The sequence below is a fragment of the Bacillus rossius genome (assembly GCF_032445375.1).
Source record: "Bacillus rossius redtenbacheri isolate Brsri chromosome 4 unlocalized genomic scaffold, Brsri_v3 Brsri_v3_scf4_2, whole genome shotgun sequence".
Lineage (NCBI taxonomy): Eukaryota > Metazoa > Arthropoda > Insecta > Phasmatodea > Bacillidae > Bacillus > Bacillus rossius.
Window position 1 is genome coordinate 41702049 of NW_026962011.1, and position 21712 is coordinate 41723760.

Sequence of the window (21712 nt, forward strand, 5' to 3'; positions counted from 1 at the left end):
ATTGTGTTGGTATAATGTTGCAACGTTGCAAGTAATACCTAAAAACACACGCACATTTAGGTTTTTTTTTTTTTTTTGCAAAAATACACACACAAAATCAGGTTATACATATAGTTGCAAGAAAATACAAAAACCTAAATTTTAGTATAGTTGTTAGGTGTTATGTACTTCCTTCATAAAATTAATAATGGAAATTTTATTTTTTAATGTTAGATTTTTTTAAGACTATAATATATTATAATAGTGAATTGACATTATTATACCAGTTTTCATTCTGAAAACACCAATTATTTCACTCGAGAAACTACTAGTAGCAGCCTGTCACTATTAATATCAGGTATGCCATTAAATCATGTGCTGTGCTCTAACAGAGCCAAAATGTTAGCATTAAATTACAAAAATAATATTAAAAAAAAAGCTATTGAAAAAGGCATTGGAAACTTAAGATGGCAACTTTAGGTTCCGTACCCTTAGAAGTAAAAGTTTAATTTTATGCTTTCAATGAAATGCTACACAAAAATGCACCAGGTGAATTTCCCAGATTCTCTCATCTAAAAAAATTTCCTTTTCAAAAAATTAAGATTTTTTTTTTTACAAAAGTTTTTTATTTTATTTTACAATAACATAATTTTTATGAAACATTACAAAGTTGTGTCTAAACCTCTTGTGCTCTATGGCCCATAACTGGCAACAGTGCACACTAGGTGACCAAGTCGCGGTGGCCAGAATCGAACAAATGACATCGCCATTCAGCTGCTGCGACACGTCTGGCCGCTGGGACCTGGTCGCCTAGCGTGTGGGAGGCCTAAGATGATTAGCCTCTGGATTACACTGGCGTTTTCTGTTGACACAATGTATATAAACACCTGCAAGAATGGTGAAAACTTAAAACTAGGCCTCACATGACATGATATATACATACTTTGTTTTATTATAATTTGAATAATTAAAGGGCTGGTCCTGTGAATTTACTACGGCTGCAGGGTGTCCGGCGACCTGGAAAACCTGAAAAAGTCAGGGAATTTTGGTGGTCAGGGAAAATTGTGAAAGTTCTGGAAATGACCAAAACCACTAACCACTCGCTTATCATGAAGATTTTTCTCAAAGTATTACAGAATACATTCTTTAGTTTTACTATTTTACAAATCAAATCATATTTAAACTAATGTTTTCCTTTACGTATCTGGACTTGCGACATACAAGCGTGCTGCTTTCATGAAGTCTATAAATACCTACCGTATGTTTGACATGCATACCGTATTTTGATGATAATACTGCACGCAACGTTAGGAAGGGGGCAGATAATACCGTAGATTGTAAACTTGTAAGCTACTGTTCATAGTTAGTCTGTATAATATATTGCTACTATACCATATTTTGGGTTACAACATACCATACTTTTGGCGGTTCTCGAGTGTAGTTACCGAAGTTGTCGAACCGACCACCGGCGCCATTACTGCAGTTTCTTCCGTTTGTTTACACGTTTCGTCAGTTCTCTCAGATTGCCAAACATAATTTTCTTTGAAAGATACGAATATTATTTTGGAAATTTTTGTACTCTAATCATAGCCAAAATACTTACTAATTTTAGTGCTGTGATCTTAGGAAGTTATAAAATGTAGCATATTTCTTTACACTGTAGCAATGTGCATACAAACGTACGCTTTGTTTATTGCGAATCTTTTGCTGTCTTTCTGCTAGATTTTACTGGAGCTGCGACTAGGCCTCTACAATTTCGGTGAATAATGTCTAAATTCAAGAAAACATCGTTCAATCCGACATGGCTACTTGACCCAGCATTAAGTTGGTGCGCGGAAGTGCCGGACGATAATTTTTTTTTTTTTTGGAAATTATGCAAGACTGTCGTTTCCCTCAGTAATATGGGCTAACAAGCTCTTTCAAGCCACACGAAAGGCCAAAAACACCAACGTGCAAATAATGCAGTGAATTCTTCCAAGTCAGTTGGTATTTTTTTTCAAATCGGTTACTCTGTGTCTAAAGTTACCACAAGCAAATTCGATGAAGAAGTTGCTGATGGACAAGCCTCTAATGAACAACTTCATTCGTCAGGTAACGTCAAATCATCTCAAAACTCTTTGTCACATAATAGTGATTTGCCTAGCAGATCCCAGTCTGTGAGTTCTCGAGGTGTTGAACAATATTTCAGGAAAGACAGTGTTACAAAATCAGAAATTTTGTGGTGTTTGAATGATATTATGCAGCATTCTTCTCTTAGGTCTGCTACCAATAGTGTATCTTTATTCAAAATAATGTTTCCAGATAGTGAAATAGCTACAGGAATGCAATTACAGAAAACCAAATTAGCATACAAAATTGTGTCAGGCCTTGCTCCTTACTTTCAAAAGGAAATGTTAAATAATGTTGTTGACTGTCATCATATTGTTCTTGCTTTTGATGAAAGTTTAAACAAAGTTGCTCTAATGCAACAAATGGATATTTATGTCAGATTCTGGGACAAGGAAAAGGAAGCTGTTGCTACATGGTATTACAACTCTGCATTTCTGGATGAACCAACTGCAAATGATTTGTTACTTTCATTTAAGAAATCTCTGTAAGATATCAATCTGAATTTTTCTGGAAAAATTTTCAATTTTGTCTGGAAAACCTGGAAAAGTCAGGGAATTTTTCTATCCTGGTTTGCTGGACACCCTGGGCTGCCTCTGTTGTATTTGACTCATTATCACAAATTTTGTTTCAGAATATTTACTGTGTGTTACCCAAGAGCAGTAAAGTCATACAAGTGTAAATAATTACGATACCTTGCATTACATTTTACAGCTTGTGATAGAATTGGCAACCGAACAAACAAAAAAAACCAACAGAAAAGCTATCGTGATGAATCTACAAACGGAAGTAGTCACAAAATTGAAATAATAAACTAAGCATGAGGGGCCGAGCCTTTTGATCAGAGATGTCAGTGTTTACAAAATCTAATCAAAACCTGAATACTATACCGTTTATAGATGAAAATTTAATTTATTCGTAGAGCTTAACTAGCACTAAAAAGTGTGTGCTATTTATGAACAGCTTTAATGCCTGGATTTAGTTAAAATCAGTAAACAAGTTCATTGCTTAAGATTTTGAAGCAGATCCCATGGAATTTCATGAAAAATCTTTACAAGGATATGCTGGTCTGTTACTATCAACCATCACAAATTTTCACTAGTGAAACACTGACGCAAAACAATCACTAGACCCCACTCTATTCCATTTATACATTTATAGATTAATTAATCTATACTGCTGGACTCAATGTCGGAATCCAATTTTATTAGAGTGGAAGATGATAGAATTGCGAGTATAGTTAACAGAATCGAACATACATTTTGGCGGGCACCGTAACCCAAAAATTAATTGCAAAATTTTCTTGTAGTTATAGGCATATTATTGATGTTTATTACTGTGTTGATTTAATGAAATTCTGTTATGTACGTTGGAGCGTAAACAACATTGCACATCTGAGAAATCAAAACTTGCATACTTTAGCAACTAGCCAGCTACATGTATATATATAAATTTTGGTTGACATTGGATTCTCACCTTTCACTAACAGAGCAAGTCAAAACGTAAAGTCTACAAACTTTCTGATCACACGTTTTAACTCATTTTAAGTAAAAAAAAATATTGTTACAAAAATTATAAATTTTGGTTGACATTGGATTCTCACCTCTCACTAACAGAGCAAGTCAAAACGTAAAGTCTACAAACTTTCTGATCACACGTTTTAACTCATTTTAAGTAAAAAAAATATTGTTACAAAAATTAAAACCTCACATAAAAAAAAAATTCTTTAATAATATTTAAATAACACAACTCAACATTCTGTTGTTCTCTAATGAGTGTAAACGGCAGACGATACAAACGAACACTATGTGCATGTACAATTTAGTAGGCTTCAGTGATTAATCTTCATCGCTTGAGCTTGATGAAGACGACGAGCTATGTTTAGCATTCTGCAACAAAACATAGCCACAAATAATATACATGTAACAGTTATAACAAGGCTTGGGTAAATCACCATGTAACCACAAAATTCAGAATTGAATTGTTCTGGAATCAAACTTGGCAGATTTCACCCTACATCAGAAGCTTGAAATTTACACAATTATAATATTTTAGTACGTACTTTATCAAAGGAAAAAAAAAAAAAAAAACATTTGTCACAGCATAACTGCGTCCGCATAACAATAGCAGTATTGATATTAATCATTTTAATTGGAGTATTGTTCTACTGAATAAGGGTTATTATTAAGTAAAGAATGATTAATATGTTAACGAAAGGAACCAATTAAAAAAGTTTTTTGTTTAGTTAAAGTATTGGCATTATTCATTGAAAATCTTTTCAGTTGGCAATATTGTCTTATGTATGGGAAGTATATTTACTAAACAAACACAGTTTAATTACAAACAACGTATTTATAATGAATTTTTTTTTCTACTGTAGAATTGGGACGAAATGGGCTTGCTTACAGTTTTGCTTTTCGTGCAAAATTTCTTTAAATTTTTAATTACATTACCAATAGGCCTCTGCGAATATCAGTTTTTTTCTTAGTTTGAATCTAATACTAATATCAAATTATTCACGAATATTAATAATGAGAGTTGGAAAAAAAAATTTTGTGGGTTTTTAATTTAGCTACAATTATTATATGGCAAATTTTTGACAAAATATTTAAATTAAGAAATAGCTTTTTTTTTTTAAATTGTGCAGCTAACCTAACTGAACCTAACCAACCAAAGTTTCATTTTAGTTCCTATTCGCCGTTTCCCACAACCTACATACTGATCCAGAAAATTTTCGTGAACCTCAAAATGCTGTGAAATCCATTGCAATTTATTTTACGAAAAAATGTGATTTTTTTTTTTTAAAGGCTCTATTCCCAAATTAGTAATGAATAAGCTCATATTTACATATTTAAACCTAGTGCAGCTAGGTAAATTAATTTTAGTTCAGTAATATCTGGAATTTTAATTTTAACCCATTGTTTACATTTTTTAAATATATATTTTGAGTCACAAAGTCTGTTTCATCATAGAAATACACAGCAAGTAAGCTGCTACTGCATTACATGGTGTTACATCAATTGTGACTATTGATTATACGTCGATGAAACTATGATGATTACATCTTTTAATGCCGAACTAAACAGAGCGTCCATGTTTCGTGGTGTTGTAGTCCATGGTTGTCGACATTTTTTACACCCGCACTTCTGGTGCATGCACGTTTGAAAATGACTAGGTAATATGGCGTGTTTTGAACCGTTCACACAATTTTTCTGTTACCGTTTAGCAAGACACTTGCAAAAACATAACTTCTAATACTTGTTGCATATTTAAAACATTGCTTACTGTCCTATTAAACATCAGAAAATTTTATTTATATAGCACAAATGACTTAATCTCACCAGTATACTATGTCAAGTATTCATAAGAGAACAAATATTCGTTATTTCAAAGTCTTAGTATTCAAGGTCGAATCGAATACAAATAGTTTATTATTTGTATTCGGATATTAGCACAGGCCGAATTAGCAATGCATTTTTGTCACTAAATAAGAGTAACTAATTTATGTAATATAATTTTTGGTAATGTATTTAAACAAAGCTGTAACATATTTTAGTGTTATTCAATAAAACACTGACATACACGACTTACAGGGCTCTCAAGTAACTGAAATACTGTATTAATACTTTAGACCTGTGCGAAATTTCGACTAAGCAAATCAATAGAAGCTTTTTTAAATATTCGGTTTGTAGTCACCAGGAAATTTGCTATACGTTGTATTTAAAGCTTCGGTTGTGAAGCAAATCTTTGCATCTGATGTGAAGTTTAGCTTTTATTGCAAAGCTTTAAAAAATGGGAAGCCTAAAATTGCTCATGAAACTAATTAGTTTTTCTTCTATGTTTCGCTTGAAAAAGTTGGTTTTTTTGCTTTTATGAATGCTCAATACTTATATTATGGATGATTATTCCATAAATTTTATTGTATGGTGTAAAATATAGGGCCCAATTGGTTAATTACTCTATCAGTTCAAACATTAAAAAGTTTAAAAGATATTTTTTTTTAACCTCAAAACTGTATTTTGTAAAATAAGTGTAATACCGCTTCACTTAGAATATCTGTTATTCAATTCGAATTCACGAATATTTTAAACATTCAATTTGATATTCGCTCTTCGCATCAAAAATCTAGTCTTCGCACAGGTCTGATTAATATATCAATAGATCAAGAGCTGAACTTATCAAGTAGAAAAATTGATATAGTGGGAAGTTTTAATAAGGGCTTCACTGTATGTTAGTGACACTGGGCTCAGTAGTTCTACCTTGTCTGGTATGTTATAGGGGAATGTCATTCCTCGCTGCTCCAATTTGTCCTTCAGTCTTCGCAACACAACTCGGTTTATGTTCTCCAGGCACGTTGCCTGCACCCCTTCCTCCAGCATCTTCAGAGCTTCCTCGCACTTGTCTCCTCTCGCTGCAGCAAAACCAGCGCAGAAAATCAGTCAAGCTGCACCTTTTCAAAACACATGTTGAAACTACGGACAGTCTCATTTCCATAACACCTCCGATCATCAAATTAATCATTCTGATAACTTTATTTCTCTTTATAAAGAAAATGTTGCAAATAATAAATTCTTTTGCTATTTTTTATAAAAAAAACTTCTATAATGTTAAACGAATAATAGAATTTTTATATTAATAAAACAAATCAAAATAAATTTTATGTTATCGGATTCCCTTCCGGTCTTTTGATTTTTTGCAGAAAAATAAGGTTTCTGTACAACTTATAAAACACACGACGAGAGAGCATAAGAAAGAGAGGTGAGATAACCTGAAAAATAATTCATTAGTAAACTACAGCGCTTATAATATCGTGAGAAGAAAAAAGAAAATTCCCGGTTTATCTATGCATTGTGGAAGAGAGAATGGAGTGTTTTGTCTAGAGACGTACAAGACTGTAAAATCCACATAAAACGAAACAATTAATAACGATTCACTCGCAAACAACTCAATCGGCAGCAAGCGTGCGCGATAGCACAAATTACCGCCGTGATGGTTCAACAACCGTTTGCTTCGTTGCCGGAAGCTGCAGGGCTACCCACCTCGGCAGGCAGCCAACTTGAAAGAACTTGGCGCTGCTAGCAAAGCAGCGCGGGAAGTTCAAAATTCAAATGTTTCCAAACACTATACACAAGATTACACACAATATTTACAAGTCCAAACATGGAGCTCACTGAGAATGCTGACGCCCGCAGAGTAGACGGCGGCCACTGCCTGTTCCGACACTGCGCTCCCGGTCAGAACTCCCAGCAGCTTGCGAACCAGCGCGACGTCGCCGTTCTTGTAGGCTGCGTCCAGCACGCCGTGGAACATGACGCGCGGGCTGGACGCCAGGTGCTCGTCCCAGATCCTGCGAGCTCGCTCGTCCTGCCCTCGCACCAAGAGGTGGCCCCACAGGACGTTCACCGGAGCGACGATGCCCCGCGCGACGAACTTCTCTGCCAGCTGCTCGACTGCGGCACGCAACACACGAGGGTTGACGGGTTAGAAGGGAGCATTGACGGAAGGGGACGGAAACTGGAGTACCCCCGAGTGTTAGGTTTAGATAGTTTAGCAGTGCCTGCGAACGACGATTCAAATTTGGTGATACATAGCCAAATATGATGGCCATCTCGACTCAAAATGCTCTCTTCTGCGAACTACTTTTGCTATTCCATCTCGCTGAAATCCACACTGCTATTACTACTGCATTTGAAAGAGACCAGTATAAAGAAAAAAATGTGGAAAACTAACGAAATCAGTTTTCAACGACCACCGTTTACCCCCATTTTCACGCAGGATATAAACCAAGATTGATTACCAAAGCACAAGGGGAATGATTAGACCATTCATAATCTGAAAGATATTTTAATACTTGTGTAATGGACGACTATTACAGTAGAATCCCGCTGATGCGACCCCTCACGGTTTCCAGAAAAACGGACTTATAAACGGAATGGTCGCAATAGAGAATTAGGGCCAATTTTACCCCCTCCCTCCCCCCAATTATAAAGTGAATTTGCGTCACGCGAGTTCGGCTATGCTAGCCGGCTGGTTGTAATTTTCATTCAAAATGTGGCGAAGGAACTTGTGTGGATCAGGTAGAAAACATTCGGCTATAAACGAAAAATATAAGAACAATGCTATCCTGAAATGCTGTGACATGTTTTTGGAGTAGATAATCACAGCGACAGACCGACAGGATACGCTTCCGCCCTTGCCGTCAGCGATGTTTATTTTGACAGCTCAAGCAATTATCTTTTCCACGTCCCTTTTCAGCGTAAAAAAAAAGAAAAAAACACGTGTGAACGGGTAAATGAGGGGAAGGAGAGCGGAACTGCTGGCTGCGCACGCATCTACTCGCCAGTCGCCACTGTCTGGCGGCGGCGGTGCGCGTGTGCGTGTGCGAGGCTGGCGACCAGCAGCATCGTTAGCTAGCGAGAGTGTGACGGTAAATGTCGACCTTGAACTTGCACTTACGCTTACTGCAGGGCTCGCTCTCTTTTATCTCTGTCTCCCCCTCCCACGAATATATTGGCTGGCAGGTCTCGCCCTCTTCACCTTCTTTATCTTATCTCTCACGCACACTTGAAGCACCTAATACGTCGCGCCCCTCAAATTTTTCAATTGCAAATTGCTGCCTTCCTTCTGTACTGCATTTATAATTTCTTCTCTCTTTTTAAGAATCGTGAAGAGAGTAGACTTCGGAATGCCATATTTCTGTGCTATCTTCGTCTTGGAAATTGTTTTCTTATCCACTTGCTGTATCATCTCATAATTTTTCATTAGTGACAAACTGGCTCGCTTTATACTCATTTTCACGAATCCACGAGTCCGTGTAAATTCAAAAACGAGTCACAATCGTCAAACGGGACCGGGACCTGGACGGCAATAGACGCGCGCGTAGATGCTATCAGGTGATGCGCGCAGTTTACCGGTATTGGCTAGCTTGGACAGTCTAGAGGGGTGGTATCTATTTTTAGCCGTCTTTTGTATGCCTGCCTGCTTACAGTACAGCTCTCGCCAAGATAAACGTGAACACACAGCGCCCAACAAAGTGTAACAGACTTGTTTTTCAGCCGATTTTACTTAAATTTTCGACTTTATCTGCTCATATTTTTCACGGTTTCTCAAAAAACGGTCGTATAAACGGAATGGACGCATCAGAGGGGGGTCGCATCGGCGGGATTCTACTGTATATGGAATCATGGATTATTTTTATTCTGCAATGTCCATTATCTGTCAACCGTAACACAAAAAAATAGCCTTTCGTTGCCACCAGTAAAGCAATTAATATGATCAATTAACATGAGTGACATAATCTTTTTCTTATAAAAAAAAGCCACCAAAAAACAAAGAAACTAGAAGGTTCGGTGATTTAAACCTCTCAGCAGTGCCAGATATATTTACTGTGTGGAACAGTACATTGTGTTCATTTAAGGGAGGGGCAGAGAAGAGAGGAAATCATTTTCTTTATTAATTAATGCCTCAGCTACGTATAGAGCAAACGTTGATGCACAGTTATTTTTTTCCGTAACTGCAACGCCAAAACGCAGGCAGCTAGGGGGCGACACACTCACACTGCGGCACCACCTCGGGGTGTTCTTCCAGGAGGCCCACTGCCCCTCCCCGGGGAAACTTCTCCGCTATCTGGTCCAAGTCCTCGTCGCGGGCCTGCTCCAGCTCTCGCTCCAGCAGCCCGAGGTACTCGCTGGACCGGCCGGAGGAGGCGTACGCGTTGCACAGACGGTTGTCGTACGTCACTGCCTTCTTCTGGTCCTGTCGCGCGAACACGAACAAGTGGCAAGTGGATAGCATCTGTCAGTAATGGGTTTGTGCAATTTAAATTATCTTTGAAAGATTTTTGCAATGGGAGTGCATGACTTGATGTAAGTTTTTGGACATACGCCATTGCTAAGAACTTTTTCTGTTAAAGAAAAAACTAAAAAATAAAAATAAAGAAACAAATAAATAAAACCCAAAAAAGACAAAAAAAAACACAAAATTAAGCAAAAAATTGCTGTTGTCAACAACGATATAAACACCACAAAATATTCCGTAACAGGAATATGGTCAACAAAACAAAGATTTATGTGCTGTCATCATTTGTGTTTTTTTTTATCATTCTATTCTGTTTTGTAAAACTATTGTGTTTGTTTCGTCTTTTCGTTTTGTTGTGTTTTTGTTTCTTTTCAACCGTTGTGCTGAATTTTTTGGGTGTCGTCATCAATTGTGGTTTTTTTTTCGTTCTCTTAGTACATTTTTCTTTGTTTTGTTGACCATATTCCTGTTACAGAATATTTTGTGGTGTTTATATCCTTGTTGACAACAGCAATTTTTTGCTTAATTTTGTGTTTTTTGGTCTTTTTTGGGGTTTATTTATTTGTTTTTTTTATTTTTATTTTTTATTTTTAAGTTTTTCTTCAACAGAAAAAGTTCTTAGCAATGGTGTATGTCCAAAAACTTACATCATGCGTATTTTAAAATATAAAAATACACTAAAGATATATACAACTGAAAAATAATAAAATATATATATGAATTTTTCGATTGTACTTTAAGATTTAAAAATTCAATAACTCAATTGTCCACTTGAATCAACTAGTGGCAGATCCAAGAGGCATTAAGGCCCACAGCAGTGATACAGGTATGATTCCCGGCAGGGTCTTCGCAAGTGGAAGGCGTGGCGGATATTTCTGACGACCAGTGGGTTTTCTTGTGGGTGCTCCTGTTTCTCCTACCCATTCATTCCACTAACGCTCTAATCAACTACAGTCAAACCTCTATCTATCGAACTCGCATGTATCGATTGTCCGTGTTTATCGTATATTTTCTACGGTCCCAGCAAAATTGCCATACAACTAAGGTTAAAAAAGTCCGCTTGTACCGATGTTCGAATTATCGTTTTGTCCGCATTGATCGTACAAAATATGTGGTCCCGTCACTATAAATTATAATAGATGATCGTTTAACCATAAAGATTTTGCAGAAATAACCATTTCTTAGAAAGAAACCGTCATAAAAACAGTAACGATAGTATACAGTAGTAAATATCAACTTAAATCTGCAGCCAAGTAATGGAGCACGTAAATATGAAGAAAAGACAAATGAACAACAACTTACGAAGAAATATGGATGATGTACCATAACTACAGTACAAACCCAATTGTTATCCTAAGATAATTACCATAAAAAGAACTAAAGATTCTTTGTTGATACCATAATTACTACAGAAGCACGATAGCTACCACATTTGCACTACAGTTACCGTAACAACCGAGATGTATATTTACCGTGACGGTAATGTATTTATTTATGACATATTAAAAATAAAGAACATTATTGAAAAATAGGATGTTTTATTTTTATATGTACATTTGGCACATGTTGTGAAGAAATAATGCGATCTGAAAAAATGCAGTACTACTACGAAAAGCGAAAAAGGTAATCGTGGATTTTTAGGTTATGGCAGTCTCTCTCGTTTTTCAGTAATATCGGCCGAAAATTAACAAACGTATCGGAAGTCGGCAGAAATGCCGATTCAACTAAATATTGGCAAAATCGGCTTCTTCAGTACAGCTCTACATTTGATGAAATGAGTAAACATATTTCAGACTTCAGAATATTGAAAAAGACTTTAATTTCCATGTAGATTTATTGTGCGTATTTTTTTTTTTTTGCAAGTGTAAATTGAATTAAGTAAAATACTTCCATTTTTATTTATTTTTCAACTGATTTAACTTTAATGACAAGTAACTGATATATTTCTGACACTAATTTTGAGGTTGAAATATTTTTTAAAAATTCTTAGAGTGAAGTCCACATCTATTGAATGTCCGCATCTACTGAATTTTTTTGTTGGTCCCCTGAAAAACGATAGATAGAGGTTTGACTGTACCAGCAGAGACAATAATTTATGGTTTTATTTTTGGTCCAATTTCATTTTTAAAACAGAAGATTTCTGTTTTGTAATACTTCCTCAAGTAAAATAGCGGTAAAATTTCTATGCTGCTGAAATATTACGATAAAATAATTTGTAATAAATTTGTCTGAAACAGATACATTCAGAATAATAAAAAAAAAATAGCGAGCATCTGTGTTTTAAAAGTGACTCAAAAAAAAATGCACAATAAAACAAATTAAATTAATTTTTCTGACCCATGCATTTTAGTACAATATTTAATCCGGAAATTACATTCCTTGAATTTCAAACATTAAAAGATTACTTTTTTTTTATAATTTGAATAAGTTTTTTGGTTAAATCTAATTAATTTCATGATATAACTTGCACTTTTGGTGCTATATGGTGTAACAACTCGCATTTCTGTGTTATATGGTGTTATGATGAGTGCTTAAAGGTGGTTTTTTGTTTTATTGCAATTCATCATATAATCGTGTCTCTAACAACAAAATGTTTCACTCGTCCATTCTTCATTCATCCATTTAGAAGCATGAGATCGGAAGGTATGTTTTCCTGGAGAATATAATTCTCTCGGAGTAGATGGATGGCAATCTGAAGCACCCTCTTTGACCTACTTCACTCAGCTCGTTTCAAAAACCTCGCTCGCCAATAAAGTTTCGCCAAGAGAAGCGATCCTCACCGGCGTGAGGTGGGCGCCGATCTTCACCAGGGTGTCAACGTCCCCAGCCATGGCCAACCGATTCATGAGGAAGTTGAACACCCTGTTCGTGGGCGTGGACTCTTTCTCGAGCATGGACAGGACCATCTTGGAGGCTTCCCCCAGCCTGTTAGCCTTGATCAGCTTCTCCACCAGCGAGGACTGCATCAGGCGGTTCACGCTCTGGCCCGCACGCTGCATCCTGCACAGACGTCACATTCTCGTCCTGTGAAACTTTGCTTTAAACCAGGGTGTCCACAGAAAATACGCAATAAAATTACATTTCAAGATAAAAATTTCAAAATTTTCCAGACTTTTTTGCTATTTTTCATTTCTGAAAAAAAAAAAAAAAAAAAAGATGAAAATGATACATCCTCAACTATTCCCATACATGGTACGTACCCTTTTGTGCAATCAAAAATTAAGGAGTTTTTAAGGACACATTTATTTCATCACCTTCTCGCCACTATCAAGAGATAGAAAATAAAGTTACATAGTTACAGCACAAAAATTAATTTTGTTGGTTAGTTCAATTCTTACACATACTAATATATTATTCAGAATTATCTCTGGAACACATATCTAACCCAAACATAGTGTATATTAGAAATTTTTAGCCCTAACATTCACTTTGATCACTAATTAGTAATTACGGTACATTTACTTCATAAGTTCAAAGTGAGACAGCAAAACAAATCCTTTTAGTTTAAAAGTAAAATACAAATATAAATATATATTTTTAAAACATAAAATGTAATCATTTGACCTGAAATTCACCAATTGTACTATGCAAAGCGTTGTTTGCTGCCAAGTCGGAAACCAAAGAACATTGAATTCTCCACATTTATCCATTACTTGTATGCTATTAGTGCTATCAGTCTTTACTAAAGAGATTTTGAAGATAATTAATAAAATCAAAGAACTTTTCAGGGCCCTTATTTTCTAAATTTAAATTAAGGAATTTTTACTATAGCTGGCCTAAAATTATATATAAAAAAAAGTGAAAATTAAACAGAACCTTGTATATGTCATTTTATAGTGTCTATGGCTATACTGTTAATCACCATCTGAAAGAAAAAAAATTCCTTTACAGTCTAGTTGATGGCAAACTGAAGACCAAATTTTTCCTCTCAAATCACCAGCACTGGGTAATTTCTACAACTTTTCCCAAATTTCAAGTATATTTCCTGATGACCCTCATCAATTTCAACTTACTTGAATTATCTCTGGCGTTCCAAAATGTGGACACACTGTAAAGCATCAACATCAGGAGTGCATTTAAATTCTTGGTCAACAAATTCGTTTCTTTGGACAAAGGATGAAAATTACACTCCGGAATACTATAATGCATCTGAAAGTTTCATTCATCATGTCTGGTGATGAAGATAAGTACATAAGTAAACAATGGTGGTTATGTGTAAAATAAGTGTTACTGTTTAGCCTCAGAGCATGCATTTTTTCAACAAAACCTTTTGCAGAGCATAACTCTTATCAAAATAAAGGGTCATTCCCCCTCTTTAGAATGATGTCTTCGAGGGTAACTGGACTAAATGTACCTGCATTCAGTCAATTTTAGAAAAAAAGTAGCCAACAGAGGAATGAAACTTGTTAATGGGATAAAACTGTTCAGCGCAAGTGTTTAACTACTACTACTAATAAAAAAAACAAAAATTTAAAAAAAACACACACTCTCACGCAAATCAAACATTAAAAATGTAGCACTTAACAGTTCTCCCTCACATTAAAGAAAGTGTATTTCTTTCAAGTGCTATAGAGGTATGCAAGTATGTATGTCAAGTATGCAAATGTGCAAATAACCAAGTGTTGCTATAACGCAAACATGCTAACCAGCACCCAACTCCCGATCACTAGATCACCACACTTCTTGTTTCCCCCCTGAATACATATCACACTTCAATCACACTTTGCTGACGTCGCAGTCTCAGCGTACTCTACAGGCTGTAGAAGCAAACTCACTTGTCCATGACTTCCAAGGCGTGGTCGGCATCGTCGTAGGCGAGGGCCTGACGCAGCCGGCTCAGGTCGGATTCAGGGGTGACGCTGGTGACGCCGGGCCTCCTCGGTGGGACGGGAGGGGGCGGGGCGACGCTGGGCACGGCGAACGGCACGTGCCGGCCTTGCTCCTGAAGGAACGCGCCCAGCAGTGCCAGGAACTGGTCCGAGGGTTGCACATCCTCCTCCTGCATCCGCGTCCACAGGCCGACTGCCTTGTCCACGTCCTTGGCTTTGTCTGGCGAGGAACAGCCACGCCACAGGCGCACCAACATTAGGAAACATTCAACTACTGATTTTGTTAAGTGAATACAATAAAATTGTATTCAAAGACTGCATAAAGTGCAGTGACCTCTTTTTAATCAGGGATTCTTTGGTTTCTGCAATCAAGCTCTATTCGAGTGTGTTCGGTAACTTTATACTATTGTGCATATCATCTTGACATTTGTTGTTGTTTGAGCTTGGACATATCTAAGTATATAGGCTATTTTTCTTGCTGTGTGTGCTGCGTTGCGGAAGACTTTTTCATGGCTGTGCTCCAGACACTGAAGAAAACAAAAGACAGTCTACTCAAGATGGTCGCCCAAGCGCAAGTCGGTGCTAGGCGCTGCTTCTCAATTGTATCGATTAATTTTGTTGGAAGTTTTTGTTCCCGTTGCCACGGAACAGAGTGGCTTTCAGTAAGATTTTTTGAAGGGGTGGGGAGGGGAGGGGAATTCTAGGCATTTGAAAACCTATCAAAAATGGAATAAATGGTGCGAAAACTGATTAACAACATTTTTTGCTAGCTAATAATGATCATAGGGGTTGTATTATCACCACGCTTAATTTAAATGCTTGAGTAAGTTAAAAAACATTTAAATGAATTACCTATAATCATTTTAAAAACCGCAGAAAGATTCCGGTAACTACTCGTACCACCACCCACCTAGAAAGCAGGTCCATGCTCATCATTATGGTGCCATGGGTTTTTTGTTCTACACACACCTTTTTTTTTTACCCTTTGCTGGTATCCCACACATAAGGCTACTCGAGTTGCAGATAATCGCCAGAGGCACGCTCAAATTTCACTGCTGCAAATATGAAGTTGGTCAGATTGCGCTTGGTTTACATGCACGTAATTTCTACATCCGATGGGCTTTTATTTGCTCTTTTGTAGTATAATTTTATTCCTAACACTTCAATCGACTGAAACAAATTTTTAATGGTATTAAATATTTTTGATCTTAACTTTAAGAAGGCACAAAAAATAATATGTGTATGCATGATAAAATTTATGCTTTACTCTGTAACAAAGATGAGATGTTTTCATGATAACGAGACATATACCCTAATATAAGAGTTCAGCATGACTGTGTTTATGAAAGACACAGTATAAACTCTTCAAAAGTATTTATTTATTAGAAGTACTGAATTTAAACTAGGGATGGGACGATTACAAAATTTTCGATTCCGATACCCAACTATCTATTCCTTAAAAAATCCTTCGATTCTCGATACTCGATACTCACCTAGTTAACTTAATATTAAATAATTCAAATTCTATTTGCAACATTTTTTTTTCAGCTTTCAATACATATATCATGTAGCATACATCATAAATTCATATTTATCAAATTTGAGTACACAACTAAGTTATTAACATTAACTCATATAAATGTTTACATCATTAGAAGTTAATGGCTCATATGTCAAAGGGGTCAAACTAATCTAAAATTTGTTTTGTAATACGGAATAAACTATAAAAAAAAATTTTAAGCCTTCCTTGAGCAGTATAAATTATTTTCGTTAATACAACTTGCCTAACTTAGAGAAGGGTACAAATTAACTAAAAAAATTGTGAAATGAAACAGTAACAAAATTAAGCAACTAGAGAACTAGCAAATGAAAGTGTTGTACTTGATTGTGGTATTTCAGCGTTAAGTTACATTTAAGAAAGAGACACAAATTCATTCGTTGTTATTTCGGCGTTGTGGTAACGACCCAACAAAATCTATAAAACACTGTTGACCAACTAATCATCATCGTCACACCATTCGAAAATATATGTTTGTTTACATTTTTCCGCTTTTTGGCGCGTTTCAAAATGCTTATGCTGCCACGTACGGCTGGGTGACGAAGTACAGAGCCTGGTACCTGGTTCGCCCGTTATAATCTGCTTGATACTACGACGCTGTTCCAACTATATGCCAGCGCCCCCGGCTGACGTGGTATGGTCACTCACGTAAGGCTGTTCCAAACACCGTTCGCCCAATCATCTGCTTGCTTTTGTATTTATCCGTTGTCGCTGTTCCAAGCTGACGTCAGTGCCCCGAGCGGTGTGCCTAGGCTTTAAAACTTCGCCTGTTTGCATAGGCGTACCTACAGGAGGGGCCAGGTGGGCCATGGCCCACCTGGCCCCCCCTAATGTAATCACTCAGATCGGCATTTTCTATAATGCGTTCGTTAATATTCGTATATTCCTGGCACTGTGACATTCAAACTGTTTATCAGTGTTGCAGCGTGCTAATTAACAATATTTTTAAACATTTTATCATTCTGGAAATACAGCCGCCTTAGTTTATTTAAAACACGAGGTCCCTTAAAATGGCCAAGCAAAAAAAAAAAAAAAAAAAAAAAATTTCTTAAAGTTCTGTTGTCTGAATTGCTGTTTTTGCATTCACTAAAAAGAAGTTCATTTCAAGGTAGATCTGGACCAAGCTATTGGAAAATTTGAGAGGGAAAAATGTGTAAGTAGTACCTACCCTTTAAACATTGTCTATGGGGAAAAAAAAAAAAAAACATTTTCAAGATTGTTAAAATTATACGGATTTAAATATTAACTAGTAAACATATCTCGTTGATACTGCACAAAAATATAAACACGGCAATGTATTTAGGCTATTTAACATTCTAAATTCAGCTTCTGATTTAAAAATTTAGCAGGGCCCCCCCTAATGGAAATGTCTGGGCACGCCTATGCCTGTTTGTCATATCTATCCAAACATTATGCCGGAAAGGAAAATAAACGCCGTAGTTTTGCGTATTTTTACACTATATTTTTGGGTTTAACATTATAACGTGAGCGTGTGTAAGCTTTTGTTTGCTTTAGTGCATTTATGATTAATGTTTAGTGGCGGCCATGTTGCGGTGTTTGTTTACCAGTGACGAGACAAGTCTTTTACACAGTATTTAAATTTTCTGTAAAAACATTGCGATTTCACATTTTAATACTAAATTTCGTGGAAAAAACGCTGTTTTGTGGCAATTTCGCGTAAAAACTGTATGGTGATTTCGCATTTATCGTCGTTTAATCGCGATCGCGAAAAGAATACGCCCGTTTCTAATACGCAGCAATAATTTTTTTATAAATAATTTTTGTACTTTGACTTGTTTATAACATTGACCCAAGTTTTAGATATTGTTTATTTGGGGAAATATGACTGTTATATATGCGTCTAGTCAGTCATAACCCCACTCAAAGAGTCGTTAAATAATTGTATCTGACAGATTTGCAATGTTGTGAAATGATTTTTTTTGCTACATGCGGGAATCGACTTTTATCATCAATTCTCGATTATCGATTATTTAAGTAGAATCGGTAGGTATTGATGAAATTGGGAATCGGTTTTCTCAGCCCTAATTTAAACCAATAAATATTTGCATAACAAACTGTCAAATGTTTCCATAATAAACCACTGAATGATCACAGTAAATTTTTGAGCAGTGTGAAATTAAATCTTTCATTAGACCTATGTATATTAACTTGTTGCTTAATTTTACGTTACATTATATTAAACACTAACCTATGTACATGAACAGTAAATGCCTTATCAGACATGTACATTAACTGTGAATTATCTGCTATATTTGCATCAAAATTATGTTGATGTTTGAAAGTTCAGTATGACTGAGGTCCTTAAACACGGCATGATTTAAGAGCTTTTACTGACAACAGTATTTATTATTTTGAACTGCTATTATGAAAAAACTATGAATAAGACAGCTCTTTAAAAATAATGTGCGGCACTGAAAAAATTAATTTTTTTATCAAAGTTATTTCTTACATATTTTTGTACTTCAAGTCAAACCATTACGAATTATTGTTGTCTTATAATGAAATCTGAAATATTATATTTTGTACGTATATTCTAACCAAAAAGATTAAAAATTTGTAGTTGACTATTATTTTTTAAATTTATATTTTGAATTGAGTTAAAAATTTTAGTTTAATATTCTATTGCAGTTTTCAAATGATCACGGAAAAGTATACAAAACGTACAGATAAATTAAATTTATAGCACATTAGCATTATCTAAAGTAAAATAATATAGAATGAAGAATACGGAGGTAGGACATTTCCTGTACAAGGAAGGCGATGCCGTAGTGAAACACTGAACAAACATTTAAAAGACCCATATTTGAATTCCAATTCAACCATACTGATATTGGTTACCCTTACATATGATTTTCCAAAAACTTTTCAGGCCATGCAAGTATGGTTTCTTATTACAGGGCATAGTCAAGTCCTTTCCAAATTATTTTAATGGTGTTATATGTCTTCATAACTTGCCATCGAAGAGAGATATAATATTTTTACATTAGTAAATTTAATTTTCAGCTATATGTACGTTCATAGTAACAAAAGGTCAGGAAAAGTAAGGAAATTTTAAAATAACTGAAGTCACAAATGTCATTAAGTTTTATGGGTTAAGTAAGGTAAAATAATGTCATTACATAATCAGTGTCAAAGAAATAACTTCTTTAAGGAGAATAAAAAATGTTCTGAAATTTTTATGTTTTTGCTACCCAAACAACTTTACTATTACATGAACTTGTTTCTCTACAAATGTGTGTGATAAAGTTACCAACAAAAATTATTATATGACTATGCAGAAGAGAAAACTTTGAAATTATTAAACCAGTAATGTTTGGTAGTTTTTTCAAAAATTTTTTTATAATGTTTGTTTAGAATTGGTTAATTTTTAATGTTCTTCAACAACTAAGTAGGTTCTTCACAATTCACAAAAAATTGAAGATAATAAGGGGGCCGCAGACAGGGCCGCAACTAGAGTCTCTGGCACCCCCCCCCCCCCCAACTTTTTTTGAACATACCACACCAATAAAGTGGGGGGTCCGGGGGCCCTCCCACGGAAAAATGGTGATATTTAAGCATTTTCCATACCTACATGTAACAGTTTCTGTGCTACTGTAACTTCCATGCATGAACCCAACTATGTCCATAAAGTAGTCCGTATAATCACTAGACTTGTTCATTAAATATGTTGAGACGTTATATTGTAAGTCAGATTAGACATTCCTGGCATGCAAGTTAAAAAATTTTTTACCAGTTACCAGTTGTAGTAAGAATTACAATGCAAGCGATTTCGGCGCCCCCCACAGCTTTGCGCCCGGGGCGTATGCCCCGCTTCACCCCCCCCCCCCCTTAGTTACGACCCTGGCCGCAGAATACACCTTGGCAAAGAAAAGTTCAGAATGAACATACTAGATCATGATGCCATGGTCAGTAATGGTCAGAATACTCACAATAGGACTTCAACAGGTGGAAGTATATGTGGGCACGATCAATGTGTGAAAGGTCTCGCGTAGCTTCAGCCAGTCCCTCCAGATGCTCCACCCTGCCTTCCTGGGTGTAGTGCTCACATATCGCGTTCATGCGACTGTATCGACTACGCAAGCCTGGCGTCTGCAAACACACAGCGGTACCAAACAGTCATTTCAAATGGCTTGCTTATAATACCAAATCCTCTCAGCTCCAACTTTGCAACTAAATATCTAGAAAGCAACTCAGATATCATTGGCCAGTGATCAAATCTTAAATATCCCCCCCCCTAACTATCAAATCAGTGCTTTAATTTCGAGACTAACACCAAAGGCTTGCCAAATTTATGCTGCAATGAGTTACAAAGTTAAAACTTCAATTTCTTACACATTCTGGTTATTTTATTATAATAATAAAACATTAAAAAAAAATCACCACCACTAGAGATGAGTTGAGACTCAAAAACCCGAGCCAAGTCGAGCACGACTCGACAGTTGAGTTTATTGTTCTTGACAAGATCACAAGATACAGCATAATCTCAAATTTACATTATCACAGTTTTCTTAAAGTACTTTACATTATCACAGTTTTCTTAAAGTACAGTTCACTTTACATAATTACATTCCTTAAAAAACATCAAATGTTTATTCTGCTATTTGCATTTCAGAACACTGGAAAAGACATGATTCTGGAATGGCCCGGAGTACGTCATAGATTTGTTACATTGCAAACCAAATACGAAAGTAAAAAAATATTTTTTTTTTTGTAAAGAATTACTTGACGTGATGTTTGAAACTGCCCACTAAGTATTGGCGTTTTTGAAGTTGGGACATTCGTTACCAACAATAAATGGCAGAAAAAAAGAAAAGTAATAGAGAGTTATTTTCTGTTTGTTTAAATTTTTCATTTCTATAATGTTATAGTTTATGCTTATGATTTTTGGCACGTCCATTTAATGGCATTTCAAAAAGTACTTGAAGGAGAAAAAAGAAGATTTTTAAAGGGAAATATATGAAAAAAAAAAGTCTGAAAAGTGTATTTTTGAGTATGTAACAATTATGCTGGATATTCTGCACTGAGCCCTTTTTTGAATTTGAAGGGTTTCTAAAAAAAAAATTAAATTGTATGAATGAAATTCTGAAGAAGAGTCTTTTGTCTATGAAAATTCAAAAATCAAATTTTTGTTACTTCCTGATATGTTTTCAAGTCTTTCTATAAGAGGGCACTATAATAATAGTAGTATACGTACCAGTAACTTACCATTTTAACGATTAGTTAGATTAGGTGCATTAAAACTGGCATTAAATTGTGAAAACAGTTGGTAGAAGTTGGAATATATATGTAAAAAAATACTGTTAAATAATATTAATTAAGAACAACATATTAAAAGTTAGCTATTTTAACCCGTACAAGTGTCCTTACTAATTTATAATATTTTTGCAGTAGCTAATAGAAGCTAAAAAAAACTAGTTAAACA

General features: G+C 35.6%; 1 protein-coding gene across 1 annotated transcript in view; it reads right to left on the minus strand.

Annotated features, from left to right (window-relative positions):
* Positions 1-220: 220 nt before the first annotated feature.
* Positions 221-21712, minus strand: part of LOC134542190 (leucine-rich PPR motif-containing protein, mitochondrial) — a 40977-nt gene continuing 19485 nt past the window's right edge. Inside the window, exons 15-21 of the mRNA XM_063386248.1 lie at positions 20220-20379; positions 14658-14931; positions 12663-12882; positions 9642-9840; positions 7257-7535; positions 6345-6496; positions 221-3974 (exon numbers count right to left, since the gene is read on the minus strand). Of these exons, the coding sequence (XP_063242318.1) occupies positions 3924-3974; positions 6345-6496; positions 7257-7535; positions 9642-9840; positions 12663-12882; positions 14658-14931; positions 20220-20379 (1335 nt within the window). The 3' untranslated portion in view covers positions 221-3923. The remainder of the gene's footprint in view (positions 3975-6344; positions 6497-7256; positions 7536-9641; positions 9841-12662; positions 12883-14657; positions 14932-20219; positions 20380-21712) is intronic.